At 44.3% G+C, this 17,605-nt stretch overlaps 1 protein-coding gene across 1 annotated transcript; it reads left to right on the top strand.

Annotated features, from left to right (window-relative positions):
- Nucleotides 1-1,777: 1,777 nt before the first annotated feature.
- On the top strand, nucleotides 1,778-17,595 carry LOC311248128 (dedicator of cytokinesis protein 8-like; the record flags this gene model as incomplete). Its single annotated transcript, XM_084339071.1, has 5 exons — nucleotides 1,778-1,960; nucleotides 2,859-2,985; nucleotides 16,346-16,433; nucleotides 16,871-16,967; nucleotides 17,461-17,595. Coding segments are annotated over 5 exons (630 nt in total), but the record flags the coding sequence as incomplete, so codon positions are not given.
- Nucleotides 17,596-17,605: the final 10 nt, after the last annotated feature.

Raw genomic sequence — 17,605 nt, forward strand, 5'->3', positions numbered from 1 at the left:
GCCCGCCGCCGGTGAGAATCCGGTGTTCGGCGGGACACCCGCGGCCGTTACCGGGAGGTTAATGGCTCCATCCATCACGGCTGACACCCCCGGCGCGGCGGCAGTAGCCCTTCCTTCCACAGGAGACGATCCATCATTAGGGGGAAGAAGAGCTGATTAATTTGATCCCACATCAGACAGTAGATCTGACCCCCTATTAAAATGGGAAGCGGAAGGTAGAAGAGAAGCTCTCCCTCTCTCTCCCCTTTTATCTCTTCCCCCTCCCTCTCCCCCCCTCTCTATCTCTCCCTCTCTCACTTCCCTCTCTCTCTTCCCCCTCCCTCTCTCTCCCCCCCACTCCCTCTCTCTTCCCCCCTCTCTCTCCCTCTATCTCTCCCCCTCTCTCTCTTCCCTCTCTCTCCCCCCCTCTCTATCTCTCCCTCTCTCACTTCCCTCTCCCTCTCTCTCCCCCCTCTCTCCCCCCCTCTCTATCTCCCTCTCTCTCCCTCTCTCACTTCCCTCTCTCTCTAACCCCCCTCTCTCTCCCCCCTCTCTATCTCTCTCTCCCTCTCTATCTCTCCCTCTCTCACTTCCCTCTCTCTCCCCCCCCTCTCTATCTCTCCCTCTCTCTTCCCCCTCCCTCTCTCACTTCCCTCTTCCTCTCTCTCTTCCCCACTCCCTCTCCCCCCCCCCCCCCCCCCACACTCAGAAGCCTGGTGATAACGTACGGGTGAAGGAGTTGAATAGGCGTCTACTGTACACAGTGTTGTTCTGTACACACGTATTACTGTACACACTGTGTTGTTCTGTACACACGTATTACTGTACACACTGTGTTGTTCTGTACACACGTATTACTGTACACACAGTGTTGTTCTGTACACACGTATTACTGTACACACTGTGTTGTTCTGTACACACGTATTACTGTACACACTGTGTTGTTCTGTACACGCGTATTACTGTACACACTGTATTGTTCTGTACACACGTATTACTGTACACACTGTGTTGTTCTGTACACACGTATTACTGTACACACTGTGTTGTTCTGTACACACGTATTACTGTACACACTGTGTTGTTCTCTCTTGTTTGTTGCTTTTGAGATGGTTTTGCTGTTTCTCTATGGGTGTCCATATATTGTATTACTGTATTATACTGTATACTATATTATACTGTATATTATTATTAGCGACGTATTTCCTATTATTTCATCTCTTGTATCACTCTGCCCTCCCTCTTCCCAGCAAGATAAATTGGTTGCCACCATGGTGGGCGAAACCAGCAGACACACTGGAGTGTGTGTGTGTGTGTGTGTGTCTGTGTGTCTGTGTGTGTGTGTGTTTCTGTCGTGCATTTTCACATAGTATCTTTCTCCTCTCTCTCTCTCTCTCTCTCCCCCCTCTCTCTCCCTCCCCCCTCTCTCTCCCTCCCCCTGTATCCCTCTCTTTCTCTATCTGCCTCTGTCTCCCTCTGTATCACTGTCTCTCTTTCTTTCTCTGTCTCCCCCCTCTTTTTATTGTTGTCCCCTCCTCTCTCTCTCTCCATCTCTCTCTTTCTCTCTTACTTTCTCTCTCCTCTTTGCCCCCTCTCTTTCCCTATATCTCTTTATCTTGCTCTCTCTTTCCCCATCCCTTTCTCTCTCTTTCTCTCCCCCCCCCTCTCTCTCCCCCTCCCTCTCTATCTTCCCCCCCTCTCCCTCTCTATCTTCCCCCCCTCTCTCTATCTCCCTCTCTCTTCCCTTTCTCTCTCTTCTCCCTCTTCTCTCTACCCCCCCCCCCCCCCCCCCCCACAGCAGGGTAAATCAGTAGCCACCCTGGCTGCAGACACTAGCCGTCACCTCCTGGTGTGTTTCCTGTGGGTGATGAAGAGTGTGGAGCGCAGCTTGGTGCAGCGCTGGACGGCCGACATGCCTCCCTCTCAGCTCAACAGACTCCTGGAGCTGCTCACCATCTGTGTCTCCTGCTTCGAGTACAGGGTCAGTACCCCTGACCATGACCCCTAACCCCTGACCCTAACCATGACCCTAACTCTGACCTTCGAGTACAGGGTCAGTCTGGGGGACCAATACTGTATTTATTGCATTAAAGGTAGAATCTGTAATGCAGTCAAAACAGCACCCTCTATAGGCAAAATAGCCCCGCTTGGTATGATGTGTGGGTTGGAGTTGAGCAGGTTGGATAGGGGAGGGGCTGTATAGAGGAGGGGTTGGATAGGGGAGGGGCTGGATAGAGGAGGGGCTGGATAGGGGAGGGGCTGGATAGGGGAGGGGCTGGATAGGGGAGGGGCTGGATAGAGGAGGGGCTGGCTAGAGGAGGGGCTGGATAGGGGAGGGGCTGGATAGAGGAGGGGCTGGATAGAGGAGGGGCTGGATAGGGGAGGGGCTGGATAGAGGAGGGGCTGGATAGAGGAGGGGCTGGATAGAGGAGGGGCTGGATAGGGGAGGGGTTGGATAGAGGAGGGGCTGGATAGAGGAGGGGTTGGATAGAGGAGGGGCTGGATAGAGGAGGGGCTGGATAGGGGAGGGGTTGGATAGAGGAGGGGCTGGATAGAGGAGGGGCTGGATAGGGGAGGGGTTGGATAGAGGAGGGGCTGGATAGGGGAGGGGCTGGATAAGGGAGGGGCTGGATAGGGGAGGGGTTACCTAGAGGTCACTTTGTTTAGGTGTTTCATCCTCAACCTGCCTCAGAAAAGCATCAGGTTGTTATCGGGGGACGTGTCATAACATGTACAGTATGTACAGTAAGTGGGTTATATTGGAACCTAATAACCAGGTTGTGCCATATACCCAGTAAAGGGTCAGTGATGATATATATGATGTTCTCTGTGTGTGTGTGTGTGTGTGTCTCTGTATCTCTCTCTGTGTGTGTCTGCAGGGGAAGCAGAGCAGTGACAAGGTGAGCACGCAGGCGTTACATAAATCCCAGCTGGCCAAGGAGCAGCTGGAGGCGGCACTGCTGCGGAACAGGGGCGCGCGCGGAGAGATGATGAAGCGTGTCGGAGGTACCGTCTATATCCTGGCTCCAGGGGTGTAAAGTACTTGAGTACTTGTACTTCGTTACAATACTTAAGTACTGTTTTGGGGGGATTTGTACTTTACTCAAGTATTATTAGGTTTGTATACTTGTACTTTTACTCAATTACATTTCAGAGAGAAAAAAAAACAGACTTTTTACTCCTTACATTTAAAATGCAGACCTACAAAGTACAAATCTTGCAGGTCCAACCATTTTAATGAGTATATTTGTTTCTCTGGCCGAACTAACGTTAACGTTATTAATCCTGCAGCCGCACTTTATTTAAAAACAGCCAATCAAATCCCCATCAATGGAAAATGAACCCACCCCCCATACCCATGCTGATTGGTCCTTGTGCAAGACTAGAAAGCGGGGATCTTTGATTAAACACCTGCTATCAGAAGAATAGACTGTCCGAAAAAAAGTTTTTACGTGTTGGACGTATGGTCTGATGCAGATGGTCGAGTAACTATTGCTAAGATAGATTACTGTAACAGGAAAATTGCTTTGGTAGCGGCTTATGCCCCTAATGTTTATGACGCTAACTTCTACGATTCACTCACTAGAGCGATGTTGGATCTCCCTGAGTATTCATTTATAATTGGTGCGGATTTTAATGCCATCTGGGATCCCTCGATTGATAAATCTAGTCTCACCACATCCTATGACCAGAAACAGTCCTCTACGGCACTACAGGCCTGGTCCAAGGACACAGGAGTAAATGATTTGTGGCGATCGCTCAATCCAACGGCGCGAGAGTATTCCTTTTTCTCAGCAAGACACAGGACATTTTCTAGAATAGGTTATGTTTTTGCATCCCTTAGACTATTTGATGGCTTTGACGTTGAATTGCGGCCCATTGCACTGTCAGATCACAATTATTTACTCCTAAAGGGCTCATTCAGTAGAATGACATCCCGAGCCCCAAGATGGCGCTTTAACTCGACACTGTTGAAAAACAATGAATTCAACCTGCAATTCAAAAATAAACTCAGTGAATTCCTGCAGTTTAATGCAGGTTCGGTACAAGACCCCAGAACTTTATGGATATCGGTAAAGGGTTTTATCAAGAATAACACTACTATTTTTGCCTCCAACCTCCGCAAGAGACGTCTATCCAAATTGGTAGAACTGGAAGTGCTTCACTCTTCGTTGTTCTCCTCTTTATAACGCAACTACTTGTGTCAACTGGAGACTCAAATTAAAGTGTTGAAAAAGGAGATTAACTCCATCTTAAGACAACAATCTGAATTTCAAATACGCAGAACAAGACAGGGTCACCTACTAGCTATGAAGATACGATCCAGTGAACAATTTGCTGATATCCCCGCTGTTGTGAAGGGCCAGATTAAACCGAATATATATATTTATTTATATATATATATTTAATTGTATTTGTATATTCTCTAATATTCCCTGATATCCCTTGTATATTCCTTGTACAATATGCATTGAATATCCATTCTAGCCTACTGAACATCCCATAATAGTCTCCATTCTACTATTGGTCGAGACCTTGGTGCCAGGCTGCCATACCCCTCAGACCCAGTTCAAACGTACCGCTCGACATGTACGAACAAGTCCTAGTTCCGCGTAGGAATTTGGCTACCGCACCACTAATGGGACTATTTGTTCATAGTGCGTATATATACTGCGCTACTAAAGTAGGACTTTCTTTTCAGTCCAGTTTCTTACCCTCCAATAGAGTCACAGACGTAAAGCCTCCCCGCGACGCCACGTGTGGGAGTAAGGCCAAGTTCGGCCTACCATCGGTATTGAGACATCGTGTATATTAATATTTGAATAGTCATATTTGGCACTATATCGTCGAGTTGGACGTAGTCTATTAAGCTAATAATAGTCTGTTAATATATAGTGCTTCGTGCGGTGAGAATACTACCGTAGTCAGTACCCCATCGTTTCGGGCAGAGAACTGGCTGCTTACCCAGGGTGGTTGACCCTATGTGAAGCTGCACCCGAGGAGCCCCAGAGCCGACGAGCGAGTGGACCTGTATACCTGATTATTCTACCGACGACAGCCCGCCTTCCCAGGCACGGATTATGCTTTGGATACTTTGATTATTCCATGGATAAAGACCCCCGACACTGCCGTGTGTTGGAACCCCCCCCCCTGGAGAGGACGCAAGGTGAGGAGACGCTCTGCAAGACGAGGTCGCTTCACGTCTCTCCCCCGTGGACCGGAGAGAGCCGGCCCACAAAGAGTCCACCTGCTTTCATCTGTGGTCCAAGGATCGCCGGCGCATTGAACGGCACTACAGTGGGTTCACCTGGGATACCCTTGGCCGGACGAGGCAGCCGGATTCTACCCCCCCCCCCCCTCCTACTCCTGTCGGCTTACAAGCGACCGGATTAACCCCCTCTAGTGTATCTAGTATAATCATTAAAGTATCATTGCTGTTATTCCTTAACTATTCCAGGTCGTATATTTACCACCTGCGCCTTCAGAGATTGGACATTCTCTATTGATATACCGACGAATACTCCTTGCCATAAAAGTGCATACTATTTCAATTCATAAATGTAATGAAGTGATTAAGTGCTTATTCTACACACCATCGCTGTGTAGAAATAAAGACCTGTTTCTAATTCGTACATTTGTGTTGGATCCGTTTCATCTACGTGAGAGTGTTCATGATAATATATTTATGCCGTGTACTGGGTGGCCGAATATTAAGTACAAAGGTAGTGGTAGTAAGTATCATATCTAGTAATACAGTCAGGGAATTGTACCCCTCAGTTACACCCGCCATTAAGGACCAACAGGGAATTGTTATTACAGACGCCAAAAAAATCAACGAGACTTTTCGTACGTTTTACTCAAACCTGTACAAGTCAGAAGTGATCTTCGATCATAATAAACTGGATAAATTCCTTGATCAAATTAACTTACCTCAACTTTCAAAGGAAGACGCTAAACGGTTAGATGCACCTATTACACTAGAGGAACTTAGGGAGGCTATATCTGAATTGCAAAGTGGTAAAGCCCCTGGCTGGGACGGCATTCCACCCGAACTGTACCTCTCATGTTGGGATGTAATTGGACCCCTATTACTTGATATGATTCTACACTCAGTCAAAGAGGGGAACTTCTCCAGGGATGTCAATATGGCACTCATATCTGTCCTACTTAAGAAAGATAAAGACCCCACCGAATGCGGTAGTTATAGACCCTTAAGCCTCCTCGGAACCGATCTCAAGCTGTACGCTAAGGTACTAGCCATCCGACTTCAAAAGCATATGACATCTTTAGTTCACCCTGATCAGACAGGCTTCATAAGAGGCCGCCTGATCACGGATAATATTAGACGGTTACTGCATGTGATAGATTCCAGCAAGGAAGCCGCGCCTCCTACAGCTGTATTATCCTTGGATGCGATGAAGGCCTTTGACAGGTTGGAATGGTCTTATTTATGGGCAGTACTTAGAAGGATGGGGTTAGGAGATGGGTTCATTCATATGATCAAAGTACTATATACAGATCCATCGGCCATGATTTTAACAGGTAAATTCTGCTCCCCACACTTCCCTGTGTCGCGCTCGTCCAGACAGGGTTGTCCTCTTAGTCCCGGACTATTTGCTCTATCCCTAGAACCTTTAGCACAGTATATAAGACAATCCCAGTCTATAGCGCCGATCTCAATTAAGGGCACACAGCATCACATTAGCTTATAATGCAGACGATGTAATATTGTTCATGCAAAACCCTACCACCTCCCTACCTCATCTTCTCAAAGTAATAGATGATTTTGGAAATCTATCGGGATTTAAGATAAATTCCGGCCTTCCTTCCACTTAATGTGACTGTGAAGGCTACCACCCTCCCAGCAAATATACCCATGGTAGAACACTTTAGATGTCTTGGAGTTGAAATATTCCCCACTATAAGCCAAACGGTGAAGTATAATTATTCCGGATTGCTAGATAGGATCACAAATGACTTCGGCAGGTGGTCAAAATAAAAAAACTCATTACAGGCCAGAGCGTCAATAGTTAAGATGAATGTTTTACCCAGAGTTAACTTATTCAGCTCGATGTTGCCGTTACCCCCCCCCCCTGTTGGTTACTGGCAAAAATTACACTCTGCTGCATATACATTTATTTGGAACAATAAACGTCCATGAATAAAAAGATCCACTGCACAGAGAAATAAAGCCTTTCCAGACTTCAACTATTACTTTAAAGCGTTCTCTTTAAGACCACTGATCACCTGGTTTGATTCTCAAGCATCGGTATCCTGCAGACCATTAGAGGAGAACATAGTGGCACCACATAGACTGCAGGATATAGTGTACACCAACTTATCAATTAAGCAATGCAACTTGAGATATGGCCCTCTTATTACACATGTGATCCGGATATGGCGTGACACACAGAAAAAGTCATTCTCCCCTATTTAATAAAAATGTACTCCTTATTGCACAACAACCTATCAGATTTCCTAGATGGGAAAAGAAAGGCATACACACATTGGGGGATATCTTCGATGACCATGGTTTCTGCAGTTATCAAGATATATTTAACAAATTTAACCTCACCAGTTCCACACATTTTTTCTATCTACAATTAAGAGCAGCTTTGAGAGCTCATGGAGTCCCATTAAATATTCCACTTGAGCACCACAGATTTCACAAATTCTTTTATGACAAGGAGACATCGAGAGGCTTCGTCTCTGACTTTTATCGCCACTTGCTTACGTCCTCATATGAGGTCCTTCCCCTAGACTCGGTTTGGAGGAAGGATATCCCAAACTTGGAAGTAGATTTTGATTGGGATGCAGTCTGGGCAAACGTTCAGCTATCATCACGCAACCCAGATCACCCACAGATTAATCTCAATTTTGTTCATAGGACTTACCTGACTTGCGGCTAGGTGGTGTAGTGGGCAAGGCACTCGCCACCAATGTGGAGACGCTGGGTTCGCGTGTTCGAATCCAGCTCTCCACATTGTTTTCAGTTTGGCTGGTCGTCCGTACTAATACAATTGGCAGTATTAGAGGGTGGGAAACTGATGGGTGGGGATCGGGCGTTGTGGACAACGACTCCTACAGGTCGGTTGGTGCGCCTGCGCAGTAGAATCAGGAAGTGTCGGGGGTAGCGTGAGCCTCCCACGCGTTACTCCTCGCCACTGAGAGATCGAGCTGCGCAGGTGAAAAGATGCGACTGCTGTTACCTCAAGTACCGGAGGGGACTTGTGCTATGTATGACTTAGTCCACATTGCAGCCGGCTTGTGGGAGGCAAGAAACAACGTTCGTGACAGGGGAGGGTTGAATTGGATGATACGAAATTGGGATGGGAGAAAATATAGAAAATGGGAGAAAAAAGTGGATCAAAAAAGGACTTACCTGACTCCTAGACGTTTGCACCTAATGGGTCTCAGACAAGACTCTCGATGCTCCTTGTGTTCAAACGGTGCTCTTGGTACATATATGCATATGTATTGGGAATGCCCTCTAAAAGTAACCACTCAATTATCAGAATTCTTATCTCTGACCATACCTACACTGCCTTCTGTATTGTTGTTTAATGATGTTTCTCAGTTATCGACCTCTGTACATGTAAAGAGACTAATTTTGTCCGGTCTTACGGCTGCCAAAAAGTTGATAGCGTCACGCTGGATTCAACCGGATAAAATGTGCCGGAAGGTATGGGTTCTTACCTATCTCGATGTGATTTATCTAGAGATATCCACTGCACGAATTTGAGGTGTTAATGAAGCCAGCATAGCAATCTGGTTAGCTGTGGTGGAGAAGATAAAGGGAAGCATATGAACTTGTAATTTCTGATGTTAAATGGAATAGTGGATGTATAGTCCAAGAGGGGGTCCTGAGGGGGGGGGGGGGGGGGTGGAGGAGGAGGGAAGGAAAGAGTGAGGAAGAGCGAGCAAGAGCACATGTATTGTATTTATTATTTTTATGTCTTTTAATCTACATTTATTTTGATTTAATTACTGGATTGTTATTATTATTATTATTATTTCTGTCATTGTCCTGAGATTTATCATTGATTATTACTGTTACTGTATTGTTTGTCTAGTTTCATGTTAAAAAAGGGAAAATAAAAAACATTTGTTAAAAAAAAAGAAAAAAAAAGGTTTTAACTTTTACTTTTTAGTACTTAAGTACATTTAAAAGTAGAAACTTTTTTTACTTTTACTTAAGTGTGTTTTTAGCCAGATATTTTAAGACGGTACCCATACTTTCACTTAAGTATAATTTCTGGGTACTTTTTACAACTCTGCCTGGCTCTCATACACTAAACGCGTCGGAGGTACCGTCTATATCCTGGCTCTCTCGTACACTAAACATGTTGGAGGTAGAGCTGTTTCCCCGAAGCCTGTTTTTGGGCTTCGAACTTCGTCAGGGTTTTTCGAACGAACCTTCGAACCTTCGTTTTTAATAATAAAAAAAATCAAATATTTTTTCTTTATTTTCTTAATTTCTTTATAAATATCCTCAAACTAAATCCTCAATTTGAATAAAGTGATTAATCTGATTAAATTAGTCTTTTTTTTTTAATTAAATCAACTTTCTTTAACTCATTCTGCGCCAATGACGAAAAAAGTCGGGTTAACTCGCCATGCGTTGAGCGCCAATCACGAGAAATCTCAGGTTTTAATTAGGGATGCTCGATATTGGCTTTTTTACCGATACCGATATTGTCCAACTATTAATTTCCGATACCGATATATGCAGGGTTTCCCCCCCAAAAAACGTAATAATTTCAGGTAATTAACATTACATATCTCTTGTCGTGTAATGAACACAACATTATAATTTGTTCTTACTTGCTTGCCTGGGTAAATAAAGGTTAAATAAATGTAAAAAAATAAATAAAAAAAATGTAAACCGATACCGATATCGGACATCCCTAGTTTTAATCGTTATTTCTTTTATTAGCTATATCCATACATTTTCATCCATCCAGCCTAATATTATCATTGGGAATGGGTCTGAGCTCGCAAAGGGAAAATACCGCCGCCCACGCCTTCCAGCCGGTATTGGACTCCATTTGAAACGATGTGGTTTGTTTTCTGGGCAGAGCTGAGCCGTGCGGGCGGGGTTTAAATACTCCGGCGAGGCAGTCGCTTACGATACATCTACGAGGCTAACCCCCCCCCCCCCCCCCCTTCATATGCAATGCTGGAGAACGTGGCACAGACCTCCGCGACCAGTACGATCAGATAATTGGATTCTTTTTTTTGCATTACATCAGAGACAAGGTAAGAACACTATATATCCAATGCGTTGATCTGATATTTTTTTCTCCCGCGATCGAAGCTGTCTGTGTGGTCTCTGTGTGTGCTGTTTACCGTTGGTGGCGGTGGGGGGGAGGCGAGCGCCCGGGCTACAAGGCCCATTTCATGGGTGCATGAGGAAGGATAATAACGATAATCTAGCGTTGATTTCAGGAATATTCGATTATCAGGCGAAAAATTACAACATGATAACTGGATTTCACTAAAGGGCTATTATCGCATCTTTTCCTGGGATTACTAAGAATAACCCAAACTGTACTCATATTCAAAACGGTATAAAACGGAAATGTACGGATGAAAAAACAATCTGTTTTTTGCATGTTTATTTTTTTTGAACAAATGTTTTTTATTTTCCCTTTTTTAACACTTTGGTTGCCTAAGGTTAAATTAATGATATACCATAGATTGCCAGCGCTATTTGTCTATGGAGAAAGTCCCCTTCTTTGCAGGGCTATAACTTTTTAAATTCTATTGCTACATTGCCATTATTAGGGCCCATTCAAAGTCCTATATGTATTGTTCATTGTGTAGCAACGTTAAACTTTTTCATTCACATATTCATAGTAAAGTATGGTCTAATGCAGGGGTTCCCAAACTTTTCAGGCCGGGGCCCAGAAAATAAGGCGTCAGAGAGCCGCGGCCCAATGCACATCGTCTGGCTTTTTTTTTTTTTTTTTTTGCCAGGCGACCAATTTTTTTAGCCAAATATCACTTCAATCCTATTAAGTTAGTTCAAGTTAGTTATTCATTTATATGTGCTATTTATGAGAGGGCTAACTTGTTGCAAAATAATAATGATAATAATAATAGCCTCATTAAAATACTATTGTTGCTTCGGTTGTTTTCAGCGTTTTATGTGCATAATCTGTTATTTAGTTTGAAATGTTCGTTGAAATAAGTAGATTTTTCGTTTTTGTTTATTTATTAAGTTAATATAAAACCATATAGTCACATTTTAGAATACAATAGAATAGAATTTTAGAATACAACTAGAAACACTGTCCTGGCCTGCTTCTAAGTTCAGTGGCCTGACAAAATTTTTTTTAATAAAAAATAAATAAAAATAATAATAAAAAAAAAAAAAAAAAAAAAAAAAATTAAATCATCTCGCGGCCCACCCGTGGCTGCTACCCCGACTTTGGGAACCACTGGTCTAATGTATAAGTATGTTTTCATCTGATGCTGACCGGATGGGCGAGGGGGCGTTTATAATTCCGTGGGCAGCGTTATACCAATCATCAAACAAGAGGTGGACGCAGGCAAATACTGCGGCATGGTCATGCTGGACCTACAAAAGGCCTTTGACACGGTCAATCACTCCATTCTGATTGACAAGCTAAAAGCAATTGGTTTTGATAGTCTATCAGTGAGCTGGATGCAATCCTACCTTGAGGGGAGGGAACAGATGGTGGAGGTAAACGGTACCCTATCCCCCCCCCTCACAGTGAGCTGTGGTGTTCCACAAGGAAGCATACTAGGACCGCTACTGTTCCTAATTTATGCAAATGACATGTCGTCAGCTTGTGACTGCAACTTGTTCCTGTTTGCGGACGACTCAGCCCTGCTGGTCTCTGACAAGAACAAGTTACAGGTTGAAAAAACCCTCAGCTCGGAACTAGGCAGAATCTGCATATGGCTCGCTGATAACAAACTATCATTACACATGGGCAAAACAGAGTCCATTCTCTTCGGTTCAAATAACAAACTCAGCAAGACCGACGGCTTCTCAGTTACAGTGGGTGACAATATTGTCACAGGGAAAGATGAAATTACCTACCTGGGTTCCATCCTAGAGGCTAATCTCTCCTGTGACAAAATGGCATCCAATGTAATAAAAAAAGTCAACCAACGAACTCGATTCTTGTACCGGATCTCCTCTCTGGTAAACAAGAACACCCTGAAGACTCTGGCAGGAGCACTCATTCAGGGGTACTACGACTATGCTTGCACCTCATGGTACCAAAGCACCTCAAAGGCGCTAAAAACAAAATTACAAACATCTCAAAACAAACTGGTCAGACTACTGCTTGACCTTACTCCTAGAACCCACCTCACCCCTGCCCACTTTGACAACCTAGGATGGCTTAGAGTAGACGACAGAGTACAACAACTTGCAATGGGCCTGGTCTACAAGATACACTACACGACCAAGGTACCCATGTACATGTCAAAATACTTCCCAAAGGTCAGTGAATACCACGATCACAACACCAGAGGGAGCTCCACAAATCATGTTAAACCCAGATTCGGCTCAAATAAGGGACTAAACACGTTTCGCAATTATGCCACATCAATGTGGAACGCCCTACCCAAAGCTGTAAAGGAATGTGGATCACTACCCACTTTCAAAACCTCTCTCAAGGGACACCTACGGGAGACTGCAATTCAACACTGGCCCCTGTAAATATCCTAACCCAACCCCCTCCAATGTACAGTCATTTACCTAGTATGGTTTTGTCAATAGTTCAATGTACAATTGTGTTTGTTTGTACAGTGTCTCCCCCCCCCCCCCCTCAATGTACAGTGTTACTTGTTTATACAGTGTGCCCCCTGGCCCCCCCCCCCCCCCAACCACCTCCAATGTAGATTACCCAGTATGGTTGTCAATATCCCAATGTACCCAAACCCCCCCACCCAACCTCCTCCAATGTACAGTTTCTACGTCAAATGTATATACTCCCTTTTCTTGACTCCTTCTGTATCACAAACAGTACTGTATTTGCAAATCTGGTATGTCATAAATGTATAGATGTAGCAGTACTGACTATCTGTATGTCATGTATGTCATATATGTCTATATGAATTGAAAATGGGGGACCCTGATGGAAACAAGACAAACGTCTTTCTCAGGTCTGCATCCCCTTAACAATTGTATGTATTGAGCCGTACTGTATTGTACCCATTCTGCAATCTGTTAAATAAAGTTTTCATTCATTCATTCATTCATCTAATGTGGGTCAAATGTTGATAATATCAGTTATTATCGAAGACGGTAACGTTACACGCTGAAACTCACCCCAGTCTCCGCGCGCCGTTGGGCGATCATCGTCGAGTAGAAATTTTATCATTATGGGATATATTATTACCCGGTCCATCTCCAGCTTGTATAATGGTATATACGTCCAAATCATGTTGTTTATCGAGTTATTGGCAATCGATCGCTATGTAGAGTGACGAGCTAGAGTCACGGGACATGTACCGAGTGGCCGGAAGCAATACGGACGTCTAGCAAAACCTCTAGTGCGCTTCCTGTTAAGCGCTTGCGCCGATCGGCCACCAGATGGCGCTCCTGAACCGCCAGAGAGCTCAGTGGGTCCTGCTGGCGGATCTCAGGCCAGCGGAGGGACATTATGAATCCGATCGCAGATTTTTGAAATATTGATATAAAGACGACGTACAGCGTCCCCCGGCAACTTTAGCATGGCCAGCAAAGACGTCTAAAGACGGCTCCCGGCACCCAAAGTGTTAACATAAAACTAGACAAACAATACAGTAACAGTAAAAATCAATGATAAATCACAGGACAATGACAGAAATAATAATAACAATAATGACAGTCCAGTAATTAGTGTTTTTTGCATGTTGACCAGAAGCAACTCACTGACAATCTACGGTGTTATTAGATCCATAGCTATAATATAAAATATATTTTAAGCACTCGCAAGTGTGGCAGTCTCCCCATTGACTTACAGCGATGACGTTTTACCCAGAATGTAAACAGCGACCCCTGGCGCTGAATGAGTTAATGAATATAACTCATCAGTTTTAATACTATAATATTAGTGTAGCCTAATCTTTATCTGCAACTGTGAATAAAAACCCCATTGGTTACTTTAAAGGAAAAAAACTCCAACATTTTGGGAAATTAGCTTATTTAACATCTTCCCTGGAGTTAGACAAGAAGATACATACCTTTTTTGTCTCTGTGCGTGCATTTAGCTTAGGGAACAGTCGCTCCGTTAGCATAGCTTAGCTTCATCACTGGAAATGAGGCAGATCCGGAGCCTTACAGTGTATAGTTTGATTGATTGATTGAAAAGTTTATTAACAGATTGCAGAATACACTCCAAATACAACTCCAAAACGTTCATGTAAACATGTTGTGACCTGTGTATTCACCACGTGGAGAAATAAAAAATAATTGAATTAGACAATTACGTTTTATAAGCAAATATACTCGGAACAATTTTTTTGCCCAACCACTCCTCCCTGAGCGCAGCCAGTGATTTCAACGTGACGCCGTGTTTGTTTACATTCTCATTCATTCAAAAGATCCGAACCGATTGAAGTTTATGGATACCATGACTTGAAATCCTCTTACCTTGACGATTAAAAGCCTCCCCAATTTAGAAAACAGTAATCCAATGGCTGGTATATTGTTATACCGGACGCTCTGAGCTAACCGGAGCTAACGCAGAACAGGAGGATCGTAAAGCATATATAATGACTTCCTTTCTGGGGTTGTCAAAATAAAAGTGCGACGTTTATAGCAGCGGAAAACGTTTATTTTGTACATTATTTAACGTTAACACGAACCTAAACTAACTTTAGGTTAGTTGTAACGTTAGTTTAGGTTCGTGTTAACGTTAGATAATGTACAAAATAAACGTTTTCCGCTGCTATATAAACGTCGCACTTTTATTTTGACAACCCCAGAAAGGAAGTCATTATATATGCTTTACGATCCTCCTGTTCTGCGTTGGCTCCGGTTAGCTCAGAGCGTCCGATATAACAATATACCAGCCATTGGATTACTGTTTTCTAAATTGGGGAGGCTTTTAATTGTCAAGGTAAGATGATTTCAAGTCATGATATCCATAAACTTCAATCGGTTCGGATCTTTTGAATGAATGAGAATGTAAACAAACACGGCGTCACGTTGAAATCACTGGCTGCGCTCAGGGAGGAGTGGTTGGGCAAAAAAATTGTTCTGAGTATATTTGCTTATAAAACGTAATTGTCTAATTCAATTATTTTTTATTTCTCCACGTGGTGAATACACAGGTCACAACATGTTTACATGAACGTTTTGGAGTTGTATTTGGAGTGTATTCTGCAATCTGTTAATAAACTTTTCAATCAATCAATCAAACTATACACTGTAAGGCTCCGGATCTGCCTCACTTCCAGTGATGAAGCTAAACTATGCTAACGGAGCGACTGTTCCCTAAGCTAAATGCACGCACAGAGACAAAAAAGGTATGTATCTTCTTGTCTAACTCCAGGGAAGATGTTAAATAAGCAAATTTCCCAAAATGTTGGAGTTTTCCTTTAAACAGAATGAATAGACACATAAAAAATTTATATAAAAAAAATAAATAGGGCGGCTGGGTGGCGCAGCGGACATTGCGCTCGTCACCAACGCAAGAGACATCGGATTCGAATCCGGCTGTCGGCCTTGCCTCCGGCTTGGGCCGGCCGTCATACTAACTCAATTGGCAGAGTTAGCGGGTGGGAAGTCGAAGGGTGGTAGTCTGGTTGTTGTGAACAGCGACTCCTACAGGTCGGTTGGGGCTCCTGCACAGCAAAGTCAGGAAAATGGCGTGGGCAGTGTGAGCCTCCTACACGTTACTCCTCGCCAAATTAGAGTCCGCTCTGGCAGGTGAAAAGATGTGACAGGCTGCCTCCACATGTATCGGAGGGGACATGTGATGCAAGGCTTCTATCCTCCCTACAACCGGCCAGTGGGGGGCATATGCGAGCAACGATCAGGACAGGGGAGGGAGAATTGGCACGAGAGGTAAATTGGGATGGGGAGAAATATCACAGAAAAAGGAGGAGAAAAAAGTTGATACAGAAAAAAATTATTACAAATTTTAATGTTGATTTATAATTCGAATGCCAACGTAACGAACGAACATTCGAACGTTTGGGCTCAGCCCTAGTTGGAGGTACTGTCTATATCCTGGCTCTCATACTGAATTACATCATTTGTCATTAGAGGCTCACATTTACATTAATTTGAGGCAAGTTTCTCAAAATGTTGTCCTAATCGTAAGGATTTGTTGCTGTTCACTGGTCAGCTCTTAAGTGATTTGAGCAAATTGGTTGACCTTTGACCCCCTGACAGGAAATGAAAGGGGCCTAGGTCAGAGAGAGAACCTGCGCTGGAGGAAGGACCTGACCCAGTGGAGACAGACCAACGACAAGCACGACAAGTGAGCTGTCTGTCTGCCTGTCTGTCTATTTATCTGTCTGTCTGTGTCTGTCTATTCATTTGTCTGTCTGTCTACCTGCCTCCCTGTCTGTCTGTCTGTCTGTCTGTCTGTCTGTCTGTCTGCCTCTTTGTCTGTCTGTCTGCCTCCCTGTCTGTCTGTCTGCCTGCCTGTCTGCCTCTTTGTCTGTATGCCTGCCTGCCTGTCTGTCTGCCTGTCTGTCTGCCTCTTTGTCTGTCTGCCTGCCTGTCTGTCTGTCTGCCTGCCTGTCTGCCTGCCTGTCTGTCTGTCTGCCTGTTTGCCTGTCTGTCTGCCTGTCTGTCTGCCTGTTTGCCTGTCTGTCTGCCTGTCTGTCTGTCTGCCTGCCTGTCTGCCTGTCTGTCTGTCTGTCTGCCTGTCTGCATGTCTCCATGGTAACCTCCTCCTCCTCCCCCCATCAGAACGAAGGCAGAGTTGGACCAGGAGTCTCTGATCAGTGGGAACTTGGCCACAGAGTCTAACCTCATCGTCCTGGACCTTCTGGAGACTATCGTGCAGGTGGGAACACACTCCTCTCTCTCTCTCTCTCTCTCTCTCTCTCTCTATCTCTCTCTCTCTCTGCCCCTCTCTCTCTCTCGCTCTCTCTCTCTCTCCCACTTTACACACTTTAGACACTAACACACTTTATATTTATATATTATATTATTGGCAACTCATTGCACAAGCCTTGCACCTTACCTTACCACCACAAGGTGGCACCACAAGCTACCTCATCCCATTTATATTGTATTGTAAACACTCTGCATTGTATATTGAAAATGTTTGTCTTGTTTACACTTGTTTAAGTACTTGACTTTCTATTTTATACTTATTATACTTTTTATAATTATCTATTTTTACCTAGCACACTCTCAGGAGCAAAACAGAAAGAAGCATTTCATACAAAAGTATCCTGTATTTCTGTATGACAACTAATAAAGAAACTTGAAACTTGAACTTATCCGCTCGTCTCCTGCGATTGGTTGATTGTACTCGTCTGTCTCCCGCCCAGGCCGTGCCATTGGCCGACTGCAAGGACAGCGTGGTGGGCGGGGTCCTGAAGGTGCTGCTCCACTGTCTGACCTGCAACCAGAGCACCGTCTTCCTGGGTCACACCTTCAGCACGCTGAGGGCCCTGGTGGTCAAGGTGCTGTACT

Source organism: Notolepis coatsorum (assembly GCF_963971535.1).
Source record: "Notolepis coatsorum genome assembly, contig: SCAFFOLD_3450, whole genome shotgun sequence".
NCBI classification, from domain to species: Eukaryota; Metazoa; Chordata; class Actinopteri; order Aulopiformes; family Paralepididae; genus Notolepis; species Notolepis coatsorum.